A 23,143-nucleotide genomic window follows, 5' to 3' on the forward strand; every position below is an offset into this window, starting at 1 on the left:
GCCCTTGTCTTCTTGAAAACAACTATGAAGGATCAAGACAGTATTTACACCCCAAAATCCACTAGTGCTATACAAATGTTCTTCAATGAGCATTACATAGATGGGCACTGACACAGAACTTAAAAAGAACAACCATAAACTTTGCCAAAGAATTCAAGGAGTTAAAAAAAAATGACACAATTTAGTGAACATGAGGAATAAATGTTGACTGATGTTCAAGAAAAAAACAAACATGAGTGAAATGACAAAAACAGTACAGAATTTGAGATCTAAATTCAATAAAAAGATAAAAATATTGAAGAGAACTCAAGTTGAATTGGAGATGGGATTTTAAAAATCTCAATAACCTAGTTAGAAACCTCAGAGGAAAGGCTTCCAAATAAATTGACCAAGTAAAAAGATAGAATATCAAGGCTTAAAATAGAAGAATTACACAACACAGCAAAGAATGTGAAACACATATTAAAATTCAGAAAAGGAACAGGCATAATTGTGAAAAAGCATAAAATTACCAAATCTTGAAACTAAGTGAGGCTAGACAAAGGAGATGAATCCCAGATGAGTGCCATAGGCCAGAACTTCAGTGTGATCACAAAAGAAAACAACCTCAAGCAAAAGAAAAATATATCAAGAAAAATACAAAAAACACACAGAATACTAAGTAGACAAGATCAAAAAAAATTCTCATAGAATACAATAGTTAAAGCATTAAAATTTAAAGAAGGAATGAATTGAAAGTTGCAAGAGAAAAAAAAACATAAAGGAAACCCCATTATAATAACAACTAATTTCCCAATAAAAACTGTAAAAGCTAGAAGAGCTTGAAGCAATGTATCCAACTTTTAAAAGATCACAAATGCAAAAGTGTATGTCTATACCCAGTGAAACCATCAGCAATATATGAAGTAGAAAGAAACACTTTTCATGATACAAGCATGCTAAAAGAATCTGTGTCTACAAAATCAGACCTGCAAAGGGTACTGGAAGCAATATTTTTTTAATAATGTATTTAATTTTACTCTATGTGCATTAGTGTAAAGGTGTCAGATCCCTTGGAACTGGAGTTACAGACAGTTGTGAGCTGCCATATAGGTGCTGGGAATTGAACCCGAGTCCTTTGGAAGAGCAAACAGTGCTCCTAACCACTGAGCCATCTCTCCAGTCCCTGGAAGCAATATTTTAGCCTAAATATAGAAATAAGCATAACTAAAGAAGGAGAAAAGTGAAGCTATAATTACTAAACTAAGAATAAGAACACAGACAACAAACAAAAAGAATAAGATTGCAATCAGCACACATCTTTAAATAATAACCTTAGAGGGGCTGGAGAGATGGCACTGTCTGCTCTTCCAAAGGACCCGGGTTCAATTCCCAGCACCCACAAGGCAGCTCAGAACTGTCTGTAACACCAATTCCAAGGGATCTGACACCTTCACATTAATGCACATAAGATAAAAATTAAATAAATTATAAATTATAACTTTATTAATTGCCTTAACTGTCCAATTAAAAAATAGAGAGGCTGGATTTAAAACAAAATCCATACTTCTGTTTTCTACAATACAATAACCTTGGCGTTAAGGAAAAGAACAACTCTAAAATAGGAAGATGTCCAAACAAATGGGACCAGGAACCAAGCAAGCATTCCTATCCAAATATTTGACAAGATAGACTTCAAACTAAAACTAATCAAAAGAGATTATAAAGATTCAAGATAGACAAATTAGAAAACTTTTATTGATTTTAATCAAGAGAACAGTTAACCAATACATATTAGAATTCTAAACATATAGGTACCAAACTCTAGTACACACAATTATAGCAACTGTAGGACCAAAATTAAAGACACAGATTAACGGCAACCTAATAATAACAGACAATGTTAATATCTCACTTCATCCAAAGGATAGGCCACTCTCCCCACTCCTTTCACTAAAGATTTTAAAGCCCTAGCTAGAGCAATAAGACAAGAAAAATATTGAGAGGAATGAAAGTAGGAAAAGAAGAAATTATTTCTATTTCATATCATAGGATATTATACATACAAGATCACAAAATTTGTACCAGAAAGCAACAATTTCAGCAAATGGTAGGACATAAAATCAACTTTAAAAACTCAACAGCCTTCCCATATAAACAACAAACTTGCTGACAAAGAGATCATTGACATAATCACATTTACAATTGTCTCAGTGAAAAAATAACATATCTAGGAATAAGCCCAGCCAAGAAAGTGAACTACTTACATGATGAAAAATTTAAAACCTGAAAAAAAAAGGTTGAGGAAGACACAAGAAAATAGAAAGCCCGTTCATGGTCATGGGTACACAAAATTAATACTGTGAAAAGAAATGTTTTTTTATCAAAAGACACTTACACACTCAACAAAATTCCAGTTATAATCTGTCTCTGACATTAACTCAGTGGCTAGCTCTTTGACTTCCCCCCTCCCACCCACGAGGGAGGAGTAGCCTTGCTAGGCCACAGAGGAGGACATTGTAGCCAGTCCTGGTGAGACCTGATAAGCTAGGGTCAGATGGAAGGGGAGGAGGTCCTCCCCTATCAGCGGACTTAGAGAGGGGCAGAGAGGAGATGAGGGAGGAAGGGGTTGGGAGAGAATGAGAGAGGGGGCTACAGCGGGGATACAAAGTAAATAAATTGTAATTAATATAAAAAATAAAAATTTAATTAACAAAAAATCTCCATAGCATTCTTCACAAAAACAGAAACAAACAAACAAACATTCTAAAATTCATTATGGAACTACAAAATACCCTGGAAAGCCAAAGCAATCCTAAGCTGAAAGAGTACTGTTATTTTTTTAATTTATTTTTTAATTAATTACAGTTTATTCACTTTGTATCCCCGCTGTAGCCCCTCCCTCATCCCCTCCCAATCTCACCCTCCCTCCCTCTTCTTCTCCTTGGACCCTATGTTGTTGTTTTTTCCAGATGTGAAACTTAAAATATTTGTTTGTTTCTAGACCACTGACTCACTGGAATTTGTATTTTACTGACAATTGTAGGTATCATAGACATTCTACAACTGGTCCTTCTATTGGGTCAAATGGGCTTCATTACTGTTTGTTTATGGGTTTCTCCACCTTAATCTACAAACAACTTTTCTAAGTCAGTCACCATAGTCTACTTATCTCTGTATCTCCATTGTGTGGCACAGGCTGAATAAACAAGCTAATAACATTCTAGCCCAAGCTATTGGATACTGTCCTAAAGTCAGCAACCTGGTTCATGGTAGGTGTTGATTACTATGCCTCTTTTTCTCCATGTCTACAGGAAAGCCAAACCATAGCATCTCAGTACCATGGTGTAGTCTATACAGAAGCAGCTGTGACAGCTGCTTCCACCATATCTGGGAGAAATTAATCTAACATTGATATTCCAAGGATAGGTGTCCTTGATTCCTCACACTAACCTCTAGATACTGTTTCACTCTCTTATCTTTTGGAAACTCGAAAGAGTATTATTAACTAATCTAAGTGCCAGTTCTTTGAGAGTTAAACAAAATTGACAGACCCTTAGCCCAATTAATCAAAAGAAAGACATGTCCCAAATTAACAGAATCAGAAATTAATATTGAACCATTACAATACATGCCAAAGAAATTCAGAATAGTATAGGGGAATTATAAAATCTAAAAGAATTATACAAATTTCTAGATTCATTCAAACCACTGAAGTTGAACCAAGAAGAAATCAATACCCTAAACAGACTCACAACAAATGAGTAGATTGAAACAATAATAAAAAGCCTCCAGGTAATATAAACAGACTTAAAGATAAGATGAACATCTCAATAAATGCAAATGCCTTTGACAAAAATCCAACTTACTTTCATAATAAAAGTCCTAAAGAGAGTAGGACTGGAGGATACATAACTCAAATTAATAATTAATAGAATTAATTTAAAATTAATATATGACAAACATTAAATGGAGAAAAACTTGAATCACTGCCATTAAAATCAGGAATGAGGCAGGGCTGTCTGCTGTCTTCACTCTTTCAATATAGTGCTCTAAGCACTATCTGGAACAAAAGGCAATAGAAGGAAATTAAAGAAGCAAAAATAAAAAGAAACAAAATTATCGTTATTTTCAGATGAGATGGTATTAGACATAAGAGACTCCAAATACTCCATCAGAACACTTCTAGAAAGAATCAATAAATTCAGCAAAATCTTTTTTATTATACAAAAAAGATCAATTCATAAAACTTAGTAGCCTTTCTAAAAATCAACAATAAACATTCTGAGAAAGACCAGCATATGCCCATTTACAATAGCCTCAAAGAAAATAAGTATCTATGAATAATCCTAACCAAAAAGGTGAAGAACCTCAACAATGAAAACTTGAAATCTCTGAATGAAGAGATTGGAGACATTGGAAAATGAAGAAAAAAAAAAGCTTCTGAAGGACCTCCCGTATCAGTGTACTTGGGGAGGGGCATGCGTGAAGAAGGGGGAGTGAGGGTGGGATTAAGAGGGGAAGAGAGAGGGGCTTATGGGGGGATACAAACTGAATAAAGTGTAATTAATAAAGAACAGATAATTTTAAAAAGCCTCTCATGCTCATGAATAGGTAGAAATAATATTGTGAAAATGGTCATCATACCAAAAGCAATTTACAGGTTCACTGCAATCCTGATCAAAATCTCCACAACATTCTTTAAAAATATTTCCGAATGACAGAGGTCGCCAAAGTATTCTTTACCTTCTGATAATGCCAAAGAGTGGTAGTGTCCACAGGAAACTTGGATTATTTTTATGTCCGCCAAAGCTTTTATTTTCCTATAATAAATACGTCACAAAAATCTGTTAAACCTTGTTTAGAATGAGTGATCAAAGAAATTACAGATATTTAAAAGTATTTTAGATAATACATCAGATCTTAGGGAATAATTGTATTCTCCTGTGCTTCCATAATACCATTACCCCAAAATGCCAAACTGTTTTTTTTTCCACTCTTTTTTTTTTTTTTTATTTTAGCTACTTAGAGGAAGGGTTTCTCTCCCAGCCTCCAAGAGCCTCAGACCATCTCCGTTCCCATGTGAAGACAGAGCAGCATCGGGGTTTCCCACTTATCTCGCCCCTCTTGAATCAGTTCATCAGGTCAGACAGAGGCTGCTTTCCTACACCAACCCTGCTAATCCCACCACCATAGCTGTAGTTTCACTGGACAGTGTACTGGACGGCAGGGATCTCAGCCATCTAACCACAGCATCACTAAGCTGACAAGGCATCTGACTGCCTGAACAGGACCACAATTCTCTGCTGTATACTCTTCCTTAATCGAATATCTCTTTAGTTTGACACACAGCATGGGGCCAAAATTGCATTGCATCCATTGTTTTTGTTTGGTTACGGTTGGGGGTGTTGTATTTGTTTACTTGTTTGCTTGTTCGAAGGATTTAGGGTTTTTGAGGGGAGGAGGGTGAGAAAGCGCCTCACATAGGTGTGGCTGGTCTGATTCCCTTTGCAACTGAGGACGACCTTAAACTTCTGATTCTCCTGTCTCTGTATCAGTAAAGGTCTATGTATATTAGAGGTTCAATGGAAGAGTATGGTGTGTCCCATTAGGCCTCTTCATAATGCTAATGTGTAGTCTACAGCAGAGGGGCTTAAATATTTGGGAAATACATAAAGTGTGGTTAATGTAAGAGGCTCTGCTTTACTCAGATACAAGATAATCAAGTAAGATTTCTTTCTGAATACTTGGTACCTTGTTGATTTGTACTTAAGGTAATATTTTTCTTTATTTATTTACTGGAGGATAAATATGGGAACTCCAAGTGAGTTCCCATAATTCTATTACAATAAGTAAAACTGGGAATATCACATATCACTTCATTCTTATTTTCTCCTTCAATTAATCTACTACACATGATTTCCTGACCACTTCTCTCACCACATTTTAACCCTTGAGACTCAGGAACACCTCAGTCATGGTCACTTTCGTGTCTTGGCATTGAGTACCTAGCACCAAAAATACTGAAGAAACAGTGAATTGAAATACTCACATGGGCATAAAATTTATTTCCTTAAATTCTCCAATCCCCAGCTGCCCATCAGAACCAGCTCCCCAAGCAAAGACTCTTCCTTTGTGGCAGACAGCCAGAGAGTGTGCCTTCCCACAGCTCACCAGGTCAACGTGGATATTAGCCAGTGCCTGAATTGGTTCTTTAGATACAAAAAAATAATTAAAAAAAAATTCCTGTAAGATTATGAACTTTGTAGAGTTTAAGTCAGTAGTTGCCTTCAAAAAGAAAGAAAGAAAGAAAGAAAGAAGATGAAGAGCTATCCAGATTTAATAGCATCTCTTAAATCAAGCCTGAAGTCTTCCTAAACATTGGGGAGAAACAAATACAGTATGTTTGTCTTACATGTGTGGAAACACAGCTGCATTATAGTGACTATCTGGATACAACTTGGCTGGCAAGGTTTGAGCATAAGCAAACTGAAACCCAACTCAAAATGATGGGCATGGCCTAGGGAAAAGAAACTGAAATGTGTCCAGCTAATCTTTACACAGAGAATAGAACTTTAACCAGGGCCTGACCACTTTAACCAAGATAATTATTTGGTCTCTTAAATTATTTGCTCTCTTAAATTCTGCACAAGTTTGTGAAAGTTTCCAGCTGAAATCTCATACCCCTCAGTGCGGCCTGAGTCCTTGCACTCTAGTGCTGATCTGTTCATGAGTGATTAAATGTTTCAATCAGAGATTCAGGTTATTAACATACACAGTTTATCTTTTTATTTCTTTCTGCTTCTTTTTTGTTCTGTTTTGTTTTTGCAGTACTAGGGCTTGACCTAGGGCCTCATTTGTGTATGGCAAGTGCTTTGTAACTGTTTCCCACAATTTATTATCCATTAAAGTCCCAACGTCTTTTCTTTTTTAATTTCAGTGAATCTAAGCACCCCTTTTCATTTACTTTCTGTGAATTCCTATAGACACAAATTACTCACTAGCTAACAGATTAATAAAATATCATGCTGTTAATTTTTTCCAGTTAAATTTGCAGCTTCCAGGACTGAATCTAAAAGGATAGAAGAATAATTTTCATTTCCCACACAGTTCTTCAAATTATTCTAAGCATGTAATCAAATATAGTCAAGGGCTGGTAATGTAATATGGCCCAGTAGTCGAGTGTTTGCTTAGTATATAAAATGACAAACAAAGAAAAGAAAGAAAAACAGACTGAACTTTAGTTAGAGCTATACTTACAAGAATGTGAATCAATATCATGTATAAAAGCCCCTAATGGGGTATTATGCTTTGATAAAAACACAATTTGTTCTTTAAGTACAAATACAATAATTTATAATGACATCAGTTCTATAAGGATTAAATACATACAGAGAAAATAGGAGAAGAAGGAACTCTGCCTTCTTATTAGAGCTGCCTTTTGGAGTGCTTACAGGTGGCTTCCTTTGAAAAATATATTATTTTTATTCATGTGCATGTGTGAGTGTGTCACTCTGTGCTTGTGTGTGTGCTGGTGCCCATGGAGGCATCAGATCCCCTGGAGTTGGAATTACAGATGGTTGTAAACTGCCCAATAGGTGCGAGAAACCGAACTCTTAGCCACTGAACTGTCTCTCCAGACTCTACAGGTATCTTCTTTTTTACATTCCTACAACAGCTTTAATGCCCAAAAGTGCTATTTTACTTATTTTAAAACTTAGGAGAAAAGATGCTCCAGGGTATTGCTAAATTGCTAAGGTAGTTAGAGGTGTGTAACCCACTAGGTTTGGAAGACCTCCTCCAGAAAAGTTCACTCAGGCTTAGCTTGGTCTGCAAAGTCAAGAGAGAGGGACCTTATTTCTGTCCAGAGGAATGCAATTTTCAGTTTGTCAATGAAGAGGAACTGGAAACCGAAACAAACTCTGGAGCTCTGGAAAACGAAACCGTTAACAGGCGCACCTTAAAGCAGGGTTCTCAGCTTTCCCGGCATCCCTGGTCTAGCCACCCGGTATCCCTAGTCTCCTGGTTCAGCGAGCCTAGGCGCCTGCATACTGTCCGGAGCAGCTGCTCTTGGGGTGGGTACTCACCTGGCTGATCGGTACTTTGCTCTCTCTTCTGGCCCAGCTGGCCCCATCTGTTGTCCCCAAAGGAGTGCACCCTGTGGTTGCTGAACAATAGCAGCGAATGGCGCTCCCCGCTGGCAGCCTGCAAAAGCTTAACGCCGGTTCCCGCCTCCAGTCGACAAGGCTGAGGGCTTCCCGCAGCCCAGCAGAAGTACATCTCTCCGGAGTCACCCACAGCTCTGGTTTGACAACTAGGTCGTATTGGCTCCCAGACACAAGTAACCTAGCTTCTTAACTCCTCCCAGGGGCGCTGCCTTGTCTCTTACGTCACGGTCCTTTCTTTTGTGTAAGTGGTCACTTGTCTCCGGTGCCATAAAAACTTTTTCACGGGCTTCCTGCGCAGGTCCTCTTAAAACCTGGCTGTTCATTAAGGAGATGCAAATTAAAATGACCCTGAGATTTCACCTTACACCCATCAGAATGGCTAAGATCAAAAACTCAAGTGACAACACACGTTGGAGAGGTTGTGGAGAAAGGGGAACCCTCCTCCATTGCTGGTGAGAATGTAAATTTATACAACCACTTTGGAAATCAATCTGATGCTATCTCAGACAATTAGAAATAGTGCTTCCTCAGGATCCAGCTATACCACTTCTAGGCATCTATCCAAAATATGCTCAAGTACACAACAAGGACATTTGTTCAACCATGTTAGTAGCAGCTTTATTTGTAATAGCCAGAACCTGGAAACAACCCAGATGTCCCTCAGTTGAGGAATGGATACAGAAATTGTGGTACATTTACACAATGGAATACTACTTAGCAATTGAAAACAAGGAAATCATGAAATTTGCAAGCAAATGGTGAGACCTAGAAAAGATCAACCTGAGTGAGGTATCCCAGAAACAGAAAGACACACAGGGTATATACTCACTTATAAGTGGATAGTAGACCTATAAAATAAGATAAACATACTAAAATCTGTACACCTAAAGAAGCTAAACAAGAAGGAGGACACAGAGTAAGAAGATCAATCCTTACTTAGAAAGACAAATGGGATGGACATTGGAAATAGGAGAAAACGAGATGCAGGATAGGAGCCTACCATAGAGGGCCTCTGAAAGACTACCTAGCAGTGTATCAAAGCAGATGCTGAGACTCATGGCCAAACTTGGGCAGAGTGCAGGGAATCATGAAAGAAGAGGGAGTTAGTATGACCTGGAGCTCCACAAGGACCAAATGTATCTGGGCACAGGGGCTTGTCTGAGACTGATTCTCCAACCACAGACCATGCATGGATATAACCTAGAACCCCTGATTGGATGCAGCCCATGGCAGCTCAGTATCCAAGAGGCTTCCCTAGTAAGTGGAACAGGAACTATCTCAAGCATGAACTCTATGGGTAGCTCTTTGACCTCCGCCCCCAACCCCCGGGGGAGGAGCAGCCTAGCTAGGCCACAGAGGAGAACATTGCAGCCAGTCCTGGTGAGACCTGCTAAGCTAGAGCCAGATGGAAGGAGAGGAGGACCTCCCCTATAAGTGGCCTTAGAGAGGGGCAGGGAAGAGATGAGGGGAGGGAGAGTGGGATTGGGAGGGAATGAGGGAGAGGGCTACAGCTGGGATACAAAGTAAATAAACTGTAATTAATATAAAAAATAAAATAAATAAAACCTGGCTGTTTGAGTTTCAAGTGCTGAGTAGCAAAGGACACAGGGAAGAAGAAAAGTATCTCCATTATAACCAAGCTGCTGTGAGTCTTGCTTCTCTGGGCAAATTGTTAGGTTTGTGAAATAATTATTAAGTGACAATAAATTCACAGGGTATAGCCATTTCAGTGGCAGCCAATTCCCAGGGAATATACTTTCCTTGGCAGCCATGGCTGAGGTTCTTTTATTCCAGTCTTGATTATTAGTTTCAGATCACACATTAAACATAATATGATAAATCTTTCTTTCTATCTATCTATCTATCTATCTATCTATCTATCTATCTATCATCTATCTATCTGTATACTATATAGATTATGGGATGCATACAGGGGTTAAAGAAGTTTTAAGGACGTTTCAAAGAGGCCTAGAAAGCCAAAGCTGAAAACCTGTAGAGATGCAATAATGAACCAGACTAAGCTGCAAAGAAGTTGTTGCTCAACTCAGTCTGACTGCAGAGGCTGAGGGCAAGGTCCGGTGGCAGAGAAATGTAAACCTTCATATTAAAGTTGGATAAGCCAAGCCAACAGAAAAATGAAAGTACCCCAAGAGAAGGCACAAGAATCAGAGACCCACTCATTTACACAATCAAGAATCCCATAAAAGTACTAAACTGAAAGCTATAGCATATGCTATAGCTATATATGCAAAAGACCTAGTGCAGCCCTGAAAAGGCCCTGTGATTGCTGCTTCAGTCTGTGTTCAGACGAGATTTGCTTAGATTAGAAGGCCTTGTTCTCCTGTTGTCCTCCATCCCTGCTGCTCTGCCACTCCTTCTGCCTCCTCTTCTGAAGGGTTCACTGAACTCTGAAGGGAGGAATTTGATGGAGACACACCCCCCTGAATAATATCTGGCTATGGTTCTCTATTTGTTCCTATCTGCTGCAGGATGAAGCCTCTCTGATTATGGCTGAATTAGACACTGACCTATGAGTATAGCAGAATATCACTGAGTCATTTTTTGTTACCTTTTTATTGTTGTATTTTGTTTTTGTTTTAAGATCAGTAGTATTTGGTTTTGCTCAGTCTCTGGGCTATCTAAATTCTGGTTCTTGGTCACCTAAACAGTTTCAGGTATGGGTTCTATCTCATGGAGTAAACCTTAGGTCAAATCAGAGATCAAGTGGCTAGAGAGTTGGCAGTTATTCATTTTTAAAAGGTTACTATAATATTTTAAGTTTTTATTTATTTAGGCCTGAGCGCTTCATCTGATACACACATGAATGCCAGAGGAGGACATCAGATCCCACCATAGATGGTCGTGAGCCACAATGTAGTGGCTGGGAATTGAACTCAGGTCCTCTAGAAGAGCAGCCAGTGCTCTTAACCACTGAGCCATCTCTCAGCCTTGTTTTCCCTAGAGCTACTAGTTCTCCCATTGAGAAAGACAAATTCATAGACAGGTTGACCTTGATAAAAAGCTGCATGCTGAAAAAGATAAAATCACAAAGCAGGTTTCAATGTAAAAGCAAACTCAAGTTACCATACTGTTGTCTTAAGAAGTGATTTAAGGTATGTTTAAAAAGATGATGCCTAAAGATTATATATATGATGTTAAGACTTCAAAGTTCAAGGTTTAACCTTAATAAATGGAATTCTGTTGTGTATTAGTCTAGCTTTGATAACTGTTACAATAAGCACTGACTGCCAAACGTTTTCTTTTTTTTTTTTTTAATCATAGTCACAGGCTCAAAATTTTAAATTTCTTTTTGAACATGACAAGAATAACTAGTTTTTAAACTTACAAAACCTACTTTAAATCTTCAAAAGGAAACTCCAATTAGGGTATCTATATTTTAAACTCAAATTCTTACATCTAAAGGAAATAAATTTATTCCTGTTTAATTTGTGTTGTGTAGTGGCTGGAAAGATAGCGCAGCAATTATAAGCCTTGACTGATCTTTCACAGGCCCTGGGTTCAATTCTGAGTACCTATCCAGCAAGTCACAACTGTCTATAACTCCAGGATCTGACACCCTCACACAGACATACATGCAGGCAAAACACCAATGCAAATAAAATAAAATAAATTATTAAAATGTTGTGTATGTGAATGTGAGTGTGTGTGTGTGTGTGTGTGTGTGTGTGTGTGTGTGTTTGTGTATATACTGGTCCCCTGACCAGTTTTTCACTATACATTTACAACAAATTAAACACTGCAAAAGGCCCTAAAATATGCTCAGATTTAGTTCAAACTTTAATTCCATTTATTGTAGCTAGAGATGCCCAAAGGTTTGCATTAATTCTTCTTATCAAATTATACAAAATATATTAAACTCTAATAACAACAGCATTCATGGTGTTTTATACCGTTAGTACTGGTGTTTCTTGATTAGTGTCTAAAGTGTCCTGAAGTATAAAGTGCTAGAATTTTGGAAAAAAAATAAATAAATAAAACAGCACTTGTATTTTGTTTAAAAAAAAAAAAAAGCAAACAAGCAATGTTACAATGATTCCTTCTAGAGTCTCATTGTATCTCTAACCATTAAAATAAAAGTAATTCATGCTCCTAGAAGCATTGCAGGTGTGGCTGCTGTGTCAGGGAGGAGAGAGGCTGTGTCTGTGCTCAGTGCTCTGATCTGTGAACACATGAGTGATTAGTAGCCTAACACCCCTGAAAAAGTGAGCTTGAGATGACCACCAGTCCAGCGTCAGGGGGCATGAACAGGAAGATAGCCTGAGATGTCCACCTGTATCGTACAGGCCAGGGGGAGCAGACCATGTCCAAGATGACCCTTGACCGGTGCAATAAGGCATAGCAGGGCATAGCACCCCTGAGACAACCCCAGACACTCAGAAACCCTGGACACCACTAAGAGAAGCAAGTAATTAGTAGAGAAATGGAAGAGAAAGAGAGGCAGAAAGATGTGTGCAAATGAAAAGAAGCAGAACTAGAGACTCGAGGGTAGTGAGGAACAGCCTGATGTGAGTAGCTAGTGATGTCTCCTGGGATGGTGGTGGAGTCCTGGTTTGTGCTGACACTGGGAGCCATGTCTGGGTCCATGGCCCTACAGTAGCAGGGATCTGTTACCACCAAAGGCCAGATGGACATCCCCAGTCTGGGCTGCCACCCTGGGACGTACTGACGTCTGAGGGCTGTGCAGAACTGGCCCTACCTCCTTGTCTGAGCATTGTGGGAGAGAGGGCCCTAGGGGCATGAAAGCAAGAGAGCTGACCCAGGCCCTTGCCAGACACAGTATTTAGGAGAGCAGGCTCACATATTATGGGAGTTTTGGGTGAGCTGGTCCCAAGGGCATGAACATTTGAGAGCTAGTCCCACCACTTGTCTGCTGTGTGATGACATGGGTAAGAGAGAAATGCCTTTCCTCACCTTCGTCCCTTGCCACATACAGCAGGAGGGAGAGCTGGCTCTGGGGTTATGAGAACAGGAGAGCTTGTCTTGTCCCTCGTCTGCTGCAGCACACAGAAGAACAGGCCCTAAACCTCCCCTGGGCAGCACAATTGACCTGTCCCTGTATGTGGGGGTTGCAGGTGTGTCGGCCCCAAGGGCGTGAGTGCAGGAGAGCTGGTCCTGCCTCTTATTTGCTGTGCAGTGGCACAGACAAGGAAAAAATGCCCTCTTCTCATTGCTGGTTCCTCAATACTGGGCAGGCAGGAGAGCTGGCCCTGGAGTCATGAGAGCTGGAGAACTGGCCCTGTTCCTCACCAGCTGCACCACTCAGGAGACCATGCCTTGCACTTCACCTCAGCAGCAGGGATGGAGGCTGGAGGCGGGTGCTGGTAAGGCAGCCCTGACAGTGTGAGAGTGGGCTGACCACCTCTCAGACCCAGATCCAGGACTTTGAGTTGGCCTACCCAACATCTATCCCATCGATGAACTTCTGGAGTGCATGAAGAGGCAGGTCTTACAGATCCAAAACTGCAGAATCTCCCTGACACTGGGCAACAACAGGATAACAGACAGGAGTCCTAGTGAGTTTTCAGTATTGATCGAGTAGCAGAAACTAGAGGCCTCATACCCATCCTCCACTCCTGCAACCTACCACCCAACAAAGAAAAAATAAATCTCATTGTGGAGGCTGTAGCATGTCATAGTATGTCCCACTTTTGTCCCTTTTGTCCATACTTCTTTGTTTACAAATGTTCATTGCAAAGAGTGATTGGTCTGGTATGAGGGGAGGAGGAGATAAGTGGGATTACGGTGCATGATGTGAAACTCACAAAGAACCAATAACAAGTTTTTTTAAGGTAATCTTTTTTTATACCTGTAAGGACTTTACAACTCTTTTTGTAGCATGGCCTGGTTTCTTGTTTCTATCACTATTAAGATAAAACAATCTTTGTTAAATGAAAGTATAAAACCATACTATATTGTTATCTAACCTTTTTTGCAGCGTTGCTTTCCACATAATTCTCCGAACTAAATAATATCACTAAAATACAGCAGATCAAGTCAGTATTAGAATATAAGAGCTATGCTTTAACTGTTGATTATCATTCTTTCCTAGAGTTATATCTAACCATACTACATGAAGTTAAGCTAGATCAAACCATACAAAAGTCCCTAAGAGAAAGTGAAAGAGAGAGAAAATAATTTACTTAAATACCTAAATGTAAATAAGTTAGTCCATTGAATAAAAATTACAGTAAATACAGATGGAAGCAAATCCAGCTTTTTTATTTTATTTTTAGGTATAGTAATCTTATATGTCAAATGTAAATGTTATGTCAGATAACAGAAGACAAAAGGAAAGAAGTCTGATCCAGATCATGGTGGCTAGTAATTTGATTTGATTCAGAAGTTTTTTTCTTTTTTCTTTTCTTTTGTTTTTTTTTCTTTTTACTTTAGAAGTCCAGTTACCTTGGAGTTTATTTAAACTAAGGAAAAGGTCATGTTTTCATGCAATACATACTTGGTTCTTTAAATAACAATTGTGACAAACAGCAGAAGGAATTAGAGAATGCTGCACTTGTGATCCATACAAAACATCAACATCTTGGGTTGTACATAATTAAAGAAACATCTCACTTTTCAAATTACGGTAATAGACAATATATAGAGGCATGCCTTTATGTGGGCATAGGAATGCAATTTAGAAAAGAAAAAAATCACACGGGAATTACTCAATTTCTTTAAAATCACTGAGCAAGAAAAGCAACATTGAACTTCCATACTGATTTTATGCAGCTTCTATACAGTACCTTGACTTAAATCCAAGCAAAGTCAAGACCTGGTTGGCCCGGCCCAGCCATGATCAAGGCCATCCTCATCTTCAACAACCACGGGAAACCGCGGCTCTCCAAGTTCTACCAGCCCTACAGTGAAGATACCCAACAGCAAATCATCAGGGAGACTTTTCATTTGTATCTAAGCGAGATGAGAATGTTTGTAATTTCCTAGAAGGAGGATTATTAATTGGAGGATCTGACAACAAACTGATTTATAGACATTATGCAACACTATATTTTGTCTTCTGTGTGGATTCCTCAGAAAGTGAACTTGGCATTTTAGAAGTTTTTTTTTTTTCTTAATGGTTTTTTCCAGCTGTTCCTCTCTGCTGAAGACTGCTGGCTTGCCCACTTTGCTGTGTGGGAATAAAGATGTGGCTTCCTGCATGCACAATGTAATGCTTGGTAAGCAGGGGGAGCTGTGACCTCAAAAAGACGGTGTCTGTGGAGGCTTATTGGCTGTGAACATCAGTGATATGGAGGTTAGGATGTTGCTTTTGCAGAACCTAATCACAATTATGTAGGGCTGTCTTCAGCCCATAAATAGGTATTACTTTTACACCTAGAGGTCAAACCTAACATCCTGTGACTAAAAGATACTAACCTTCTGTAGTGTATTAATTTGACAAAACCTGCCTTTGGACTCATAAAGGACTAAGAATATTTTAAGCGTCTGAGTCCTAAAGCAGAGATTTGTTTGTGGGGCTGTAATTCTTGATGTTCCCACCTATATATTTTGAAAGTATCTTGATTCGTGAATTTCTTTTGTTTTGAAAATCTATAAAAACTTCATTTAAAAAAAAAACCTCATGAAACTGCTTCCATGTTGGAACATGGAACTTGGCGCAACCTAAACCTGTGTGTCTGGGCCATGTTTTTCATGTGTCATCCATGTTTTTCTCCAGAATAAGCTCCAGAATAATTTTAGCCCGTGTGAGATGAAATCTGTGCTTTTGCGCTGACAGTAGCTACATCTGCCCAACTGGAGATTCTTTCCTGGAAGGAGAAGGGTGCTTTTAAGATCAAGAAATTAGGGAAACATATTAGGATCAGTAAGTTAAAGGTCCCTCCACACAGTCATATTAGCAATGAAAAGTTGTCATGGAGATGAGACTTTATGGCAGGGTGTATAAGGGGTTCCAGTAACGAAGTTTTTGTGAGGTATTGCTCAAGAGGCTCTTTTGCCTTTGAGTTATTCATGCTCCTATCAGTTAGCCTCAGAGCCATGTTCCTATAAGTAACACCAATGAACTCAGTGATTCACGAAGATAAATTTAGGTGGGATTTCTTTTTTTTTTTTTCTTTCTTTTTATCATCAGTGCTTATTCTATGGTGAATAAACATTTGTTCATGACCCCTTCCCAGAAAAAGTTGCACAGAAGGAAAAAGGGAAACAGAACATTCAAGGGTAATTTAAGCCCTAGTTTCACTTTCTTTTAGTTGACTTTTAAAAATCTCTAATTTAGGGGCTCAGCAGACTTTCAGAAGATCTATGTTCAAGTCCCAACCCTCATGTCAAATGGCTCACAATCTTCTTTCTGTGTGTGTGTGTGTGTGTGTCCACTGTGTCTGTGTTAAGACTTTTAAGCAGTTTCTTAAGATACAGTTCATAGAACTCATCCATTAAAATAAAGAAAATTGCTCAGTTGGTATAGTACTTACCTATCATGTGCAGTGTTGTGGGGTTTATCCTCATCACCATATAAAACTAGTCATGGTAGCAAAAAACCTGAAATCCCAGCATTTTGGAGTTGGCAGGAGGGTTAGAAGTTAAAAATTGGGCTGGTTAGGTGATTCAGTGGTGATTAGGATCAGAGTCCTGATCCTAATATGTTTCCCTAATTTCTTGCTGTCAAGGGTGATGACTTAAGTTAAACCCTCTAGACCCACATTCTATGGAGAGAACTAATTCTTGAAACTTGTCTTCTGACTGCCACATAATACATGTATGCAGAGAGAGACAGAGCTTTCTGTTGCAGCGACAAAACATGTTGACTGTGGGGAATAGGAACTGTGTAATGGGCGACTGTCCTGGAGCAAGAGTGAGGGTGAGATGTGTCCAAACCCTGCAAAATCTCATCCTGAAACCACCAGGATTAAGGATTGCTCCCTCCCTATTCTGGATCTTTGGTCCTGATGCATGTAGTGTCTCGACCCCCAACCTCTGCCATCCTCAAGGTAGTCGCAAAGCTTGGTGGCCAGGTACCAGATTTCCTCATAAGGATAATTCCAGCTAGTACCTAGAATTCCTCTCCATGGAAATGAAGCATTCTCATTATCTCAGCCACAGATAATGATGTACACACTTGCCCCCCAAACCTCTGCCTACTTCCCCAAGGTTTATATAGCCCCTATTCTCCATCCCCCAATAAAGCAGAGATGTATCACTAGAAGAGCTATATCACTGAAAAGCTGTATAGGAGGTTTTCTGTGTCTTGACATTCACCACTGGACTCAGATCCTGCTAACCCACTTCCTGGCTAAGCTTCATTCCTTTGAGTCCAGTGTCTGCTGGATGCTCCAAGGGGAAGAAGCAGGACCTGGCTCGAAATGACACTTGACCTAAAGCAAGTTGAGGAGGGAAGGGTTTATTACATCTTAATGTTGTGGTCCATCACTCAGGAAAGCGAAGGCAAGGCAGGGCCTGAAATAGAGACCACTGAGGAACACTTCTTACTAGCTTGCGTACAGCTGAGGCATGGTACATCCTGTTGTAGACTGGACCCTCTCATATCTATCAGTAATAAAGAGCATGCCTTACACTCCTGCCTACGGGCCAATTTGATAGAAATATTTTCTCAATTGGAGGTTTCTTCTTTATAGATGATCCTATCTTTTGTGAAGTTGACAAAAAAACTAAATCAATATTAAATATTAATAATCATCAGCAATATTATTTTGGGGAGAGTTATAGAAGGTGCTTGAAATTTTGTGCTCAGAGCTTAATGAACATTCTTATCTCCGAAGATCCCACAAAAGTTCATTAAGCTCTGAGCACAAAATTTCAAGCACCTTCTATAACTCTCCCCAAAATAATATTGCTGATGATTATTAATATTTAATATTGATTTATCTTTTAGTTAAACAGCCACTATTCCTAAACGAGCTGTATACCCAAATCACCACACAGAGACTAGGATGTATTTAGTTAACCTAGAGCACAATGCTGGGCAATAATTACTCCATCCTAAACCTCCAAGCCTACATAGCTTCCTCCCATTCAGATTTCCCAAATTATAATTGCTTTTAATTCATGTCTTAGGTACAGTTGGGTCATCTCTCCTGGTCTTTCCAGGTCCTCTCCTCCCAGATCTCTCTTCTCTGAACCTTCCTCCCACTCGTTTCTTTCTCCTCCCCTGTGGACCAGGATGTCCCACCCTATTCTCTCTATTGCTCAGTACTGGCTGGTTGTTTTATTGGCAATACAGAGAACAAATGGTAGCATGTTTACACAAACTTAAGACAGGTGATGCTTAGAATAAGCATCACAATGCAGTGTCTAGATTGAAACCAGATATTGGGGTAGAGAAATCAGCATGTGAATGAACAAGAGCAAATCATATACATTCCACAAAAACATTATACCAACATATGTCTGGGCTATCATGGAAATACTCCATGATCCTGGTATCAATATCTATCCTAGTTTGCTTTCTGTTGCTGTGATAAAGACCATGTCTCAAAGCAACTTAGGAGAGGAAAGGATTCATTTTGCTTCCACTTCTACATCACAGCACATCATGGAGAAAAAACAGGGAAGGAGCTCAAGGCAGGGACTTGAAGGCAGGAACTGAAGCAGAGAGAGACTTTCTCTGCAATGGTTGCCTCTGCTTGACTTTTTTATACAACCCAGAATCACCTTCTATACCACCCACAGTGTATTGAGCTCTTCTATATCAACAATAATCAATCAAGACCAATCTGATGCAGGCAATTTGTCAATAGAAAAATTCTCTTTTTACATATGAGTCTAGCTTATGTCAAATTGACAAAAACAAACAAAAAACTAATCAACACAATTGACTTCTTGTCAGCTTGATGCATAAACATATCACTAGTAAATCATAACCTTTCCTTTCTTGTTTTTACCCCCAAGATATCATATGACCGTGTAAAATGAAGTATAACTTAAATGCCACAGCCATTAAAAAAAATTTAAAAACGTTAAAAATTCAGCCTCTTTAAAATATCTAATGTCTCTTTAGAAGTGTAGTCTCTCAACTGTAGAATCATGTAAATTAAAAACTAAAAACATACTTTTTACTCAAAGATGGAAGAAAAACAGCACAATTACAACAATATCAAAGCAAAACCAAGCTTCAACAGTGTAAATTTTTAGTGCTGGTAATCTGGGTTCCCAATCTTTTGGGCTCCAATCGGCTCGGTGATTTCTACTGCTCCAGGTCTGGAATCCACAGCACACATACTTTGTCTCGTAAGCTCAGGCCAGCTCTGTGCCACACCTGCTGTTGTCTCCTTGTCCTTCTTAGTACTGGCATCACCAATATGCTGGGGTATTCATTACAGCTGAGCCTGCACCCTCCCTAATTAAGTTCATTTCAGTCTTCACTCTCCTGGTTTTGTTGTTTTGGCTAAGGATGTGTCAGTCTTGTTTATCTCTTCAAATAAGCAACTCTGTTTTACTGATCTCTGTATTTTGTTTTTGTGGTTTTCACTGTACTAATATTTTTTCTATGCACAGATTTCTGTCCTAATGTTAATGATTTATTTCTGTCTGCTGGCTTTAGGTTTGACTTACTCTTCTTTCATCATGGCACTAAGATATATTATTAAGTATTTAGCTGAGATTTCTCTGATGTCTAAAACAGTCACCTACAACTATTAAGCCTTTCTTATATGATTGCTTTAATTTTATCCCATATATTTTAGTATGTTGTGTTTTTATTTGATTCTAAAAAATTTTTATAAATTCATTCTTGGTTTCTTCAAGGAGCCATTCATCATCTAACAGTGAGTTGTCTTAAGTTTTCCTATGTTCTGGGGTTTCTCTTTCTATTTATTTTAGTCATATTCCATTATAATCACACAACATTCAATATATTATTCCAATTTTCCTATATTTATTGAGACTTCCTTTGTGTTATAATATATGATCTATCTTATAGAAAGTCATATGGGTTCCTGAGAATTTGCATTCTGTGGTGTCTGGATATAATAATCTGTAAATGCCTGTTAAGTCCATTTAGTCTATGATGGGATTTGATATTTCTGTTTAGCTTTTGTTAGGATGAATGGTCAATTGCTAAGGGTAAAATTTTGAAGTCAGCCACTAATATTTCTCTGGAATTAATCTGTGACTTTAAATCTAGTAATATTTGTGTTATGAAATTGAGTGCACCTCAATTTGAACATATATGCTTATAATTCTAATGCGTCTTGATGGATTATTGTCTTGATCAGTATAGAGTGACCTTCTCTAATCTTCCTGGCCAGATTTAGTTTGAAGTCTGATTTTTAAAAGATATTAAAATAGTGGTACCTGCCTGTTTCTTAGGTCAATTTGCTTAGAATACATATTTTCATGTTTTTACCCTAAGTTAGTGTCTATCTTTTATGGTGAGGTACGTTTCTTGGTGGCAACAATTAGATAATTACTAGGTTTTGATTCAGTCTAATCTGGGTCTATGGTAGAATTGAGAACACCAGTATTCAGAGTTTTTATTGGAAGATGTGAATTGATTTCTGTCATTTTGTGAATTTATAATGTTTCCCCCTTGCTCTTTGATATACAATTATTTTACTGTGGTCTATTCTTTCCTATGCCTTCATGGTGGATTTGTTTTTCTTTTCAGTCTGGAGTCCCTTCAAAGATCTGTAATCATGGTTTAGTGGAAAGAAATTTCCTTAGTATATTTTTATTGTGAAAAGTTTTGATTTCTTACTCAATCATGACTGATAGTTCTTCTGTATATAACAGTCTAAGCAGACAGTTTTATCTTTAGAATTTGAAATAAATAGCTTCAGAGCCTATTGGCTTTTAAAGTTTCTATTGACAAGTCTGCTGTTATTCTGATGACTTGTCCTTATATGTGACTTGGTGTTCTTCTTTGTCGCTTTTAACATACTTTCTTTGTTATGTGTATTTATTAAGTTTTAATTTTAGTATGGTGGTGGGAGATTCTTTTCTGATCTTGTCTGCTTGGTTTCTTAATGCTTCATGTATCTGGATTTGTTTCTGTTTCTGTAACGCTGAGAAATTCTCTGTTATGATTCTTTTGGAAATGATGTCTATGATTGTAGAACAAGAATCTTCTCCAATAGTGCCTACTTTCTGTACATTTGGTGTTTTCAAAGTATTTTGTGAATTTTTTAATTTGCCAGTAGCTTCTTAATATTTTATCTCTGTTCTATTAGTATTCTATCTCTGTTCTATCTCTGCTCCTCTATTCTGTCTTCAGATATTTTATACTTTTCTTGATACATTCTACTGAAGAGACTTTCCACGGAGCTTCTTTGTTTGATTTATTATAGTTTTACTTCCAATAATTCATATTATTTTTTTCTTCAGATTTCTGTGTCTTATTGAATTCCATTTGCATATCTCACCTCATCTTCCAAATTCCTTTAGTTGCTGTGTTCTTATTGGGAGATTATTTTCTTCTTTTATTTCTCTGAAAATACTAATAATCATTCCTTTGAATTATCTGTATGGGATTTCAGTATAGTTAGATTACACTATCATACGATTAGCAGTTTTTGGAAGGGTTATATTGCTTTGGATTTTTGTGTTTCTTCACTGTGATTTGTGTGTTGTTAATCTGTTTAGCAATCAGCTATAATCTTTTACTTGAAGAATTTGAAATGAGATATATTGACAAAATAGTTAGGAGCTCAGAATGTCTAGTACAAACTTTATATTTTTCCTGAGTAGAATATTAACAATGAGAACAACACAGCTGCTGGATATTCCCACTCTGCAAGTGTCATCCTAGCCAGTTAATAACAATGACCTGTTTGACTTCAATAACTGCTGAAGATAAACCACCAAAGACAGTATAAAGTATATTTAGATTTAAGTTAATAAGATTAGAACTGGGAGAGAAATAGGGTGAGTGAGACTAGGGGTGAGTGAAAAATTGCCTCTTAAAAGAAAATAAACTGGAGTAAAGTACCTTGTGGGGGCAGGGGAAGTTAGACTATTGTTATAGTCAATAGATTTTCGAGACTGTTAAAGCCATGAAATTTTCTTTTATTTATTTTTAAATGGAACTAGATTCTTCTCTCATACAATATATCCCAATTAGTGTTCTCTCACTCCACTTCTCTATTTCCTCTTCAGAAAAGACCAGGCCTCCAAGAGATGACAACCCTCACATCAAGGCTTGATAAGGCAACACAATAGGAGGGAAAGACTCCTGAGCACAGGCAAAAGAGTCAGAAATAAATGTGTTTCCACTGTTAGTGGACCCAACCCCCCCAAAAAAAAACCCAAAAAAAAAACAAAAAACAAACAAACAAACAAAAAATCAAAGCTAACAGCCCACAACATTAATGCTGAGGATCTGGTACAGACCCATGCAGGCCCCTGCTTGCTGCTTCAGTCTCTGTGAACTCATGTGAGCCCAGCTTAGTTGAGTCAGTGGGCCATGTTCTCCTGGTGTCTTCCATTTCCTCTGACTCCTGCAATCATTCTTCTACCTCTTCCATGGGGTTCCCTGAGCTCAAAGGGGAGGGACATGATGGCGACCTCAAATTTAGGCTTCGGGTCTCTGCACTAGGTCTCAGCTGCTGCTGGAAGAAGCCTCTGTGATGACTATTGGACAAGGCACAGATCTCTCAGTAGAGCAGAATATCATTTGGAATAATTTCATTGATTTTTTTTTTTTTTTTTTTTTTGCCAGTCATGTTTGTTTCTACCCTAGGTCTCTGGCCTACACAGTCACTAGTTCCTGGTGATCCGGGCAGTATAGGGAATGGGCTGTCTTTCATGGCATGGTCCTCAAGCTGAACCAAACATTGGCTAGCCACTCCCACTAGTTCTGGGCCATCATTGCTCCAGCACGTCTTGCATGCAGGATAGACTGTATGGGGAGGGTTTTGTGATTGGGTTGGTGTTCAGGCTTTTCTTTCCACAGCCTACAGAGTACATTCCTGCACCAAAGAGGGTAGAATGTAGGGATGAAAGTTCCATGCAGGCACCAGGTCAGCCTCTCTATGTTCAATGAGCTGTGTGGATGTTGTCCT

General features: G+C 38.5%; 1 protein-coding gene and 1 pseudogene across 5 annotated transcripts in view; one reads left to right on the forward strand and one right to left on the reverse strand.

The window, feature by feature from the left end:
- Herc6 (HECT and RLD domain containing E3 ubiquitin protein ligase family member 6) overlaps nucleotides 1-8,305 on the reverse strand; it is an 82,699-nt gene extending 74,394 nt beyond the window's left edge. For all 5 annotated transcript variants that reach the window (XM_055612723.1, XM_055612722.1, XM_055612721.1 and 2 more), the window contains exons 1-3: nucleotides 8,067-8,305; nucleotides 6,032-6,191; nucleotides 4,726-4,802 (exon numbers count right to left, since the gene is read on the reverse strand). In XM_055612723.1, coding sequence (XP_055468698.1) covers nucleotides 4,726-4,802; nucleotides 6,032-6,191; nucleotides 8,067-8,259 — 430 coding nt within the window. In that variant the 5' untranslated portion in view covers nucleotides 8,260-8,305. The remainder of the gene's footprint in view (nucleotides 1-4,725; nucleotides 4,803-6,031; nucleotides 6,192-8,066) is intronic.
- Nucleotides 8,306-12,250: 3,945 nt separating this feature from the next.
- LOC129681143 (small nucleolar RNA SNORA17) lies at nucleotides 12,251-12,361 on the forward strand (annotated as a pseudogene).
- Nucleotides 12,362-23,143: the final 10,782 nt, after the last annotated feature.

This window comes from Psammomys obesus, unplaced genomic scaffold (assembly GCF_907164565.1).
Source record: "Psammomys obesus unplaced genomic scaffold, mPsaObe1.curated_primary_1811, whole genome shotgun sequence".
Classification (NCBI taxonomy): domain Eukaryota; kingdom Metazoa; phylum Chordata; class Mammalia; order Rodentia; family Muridae; genus Psammomys; species Psammomys obesus.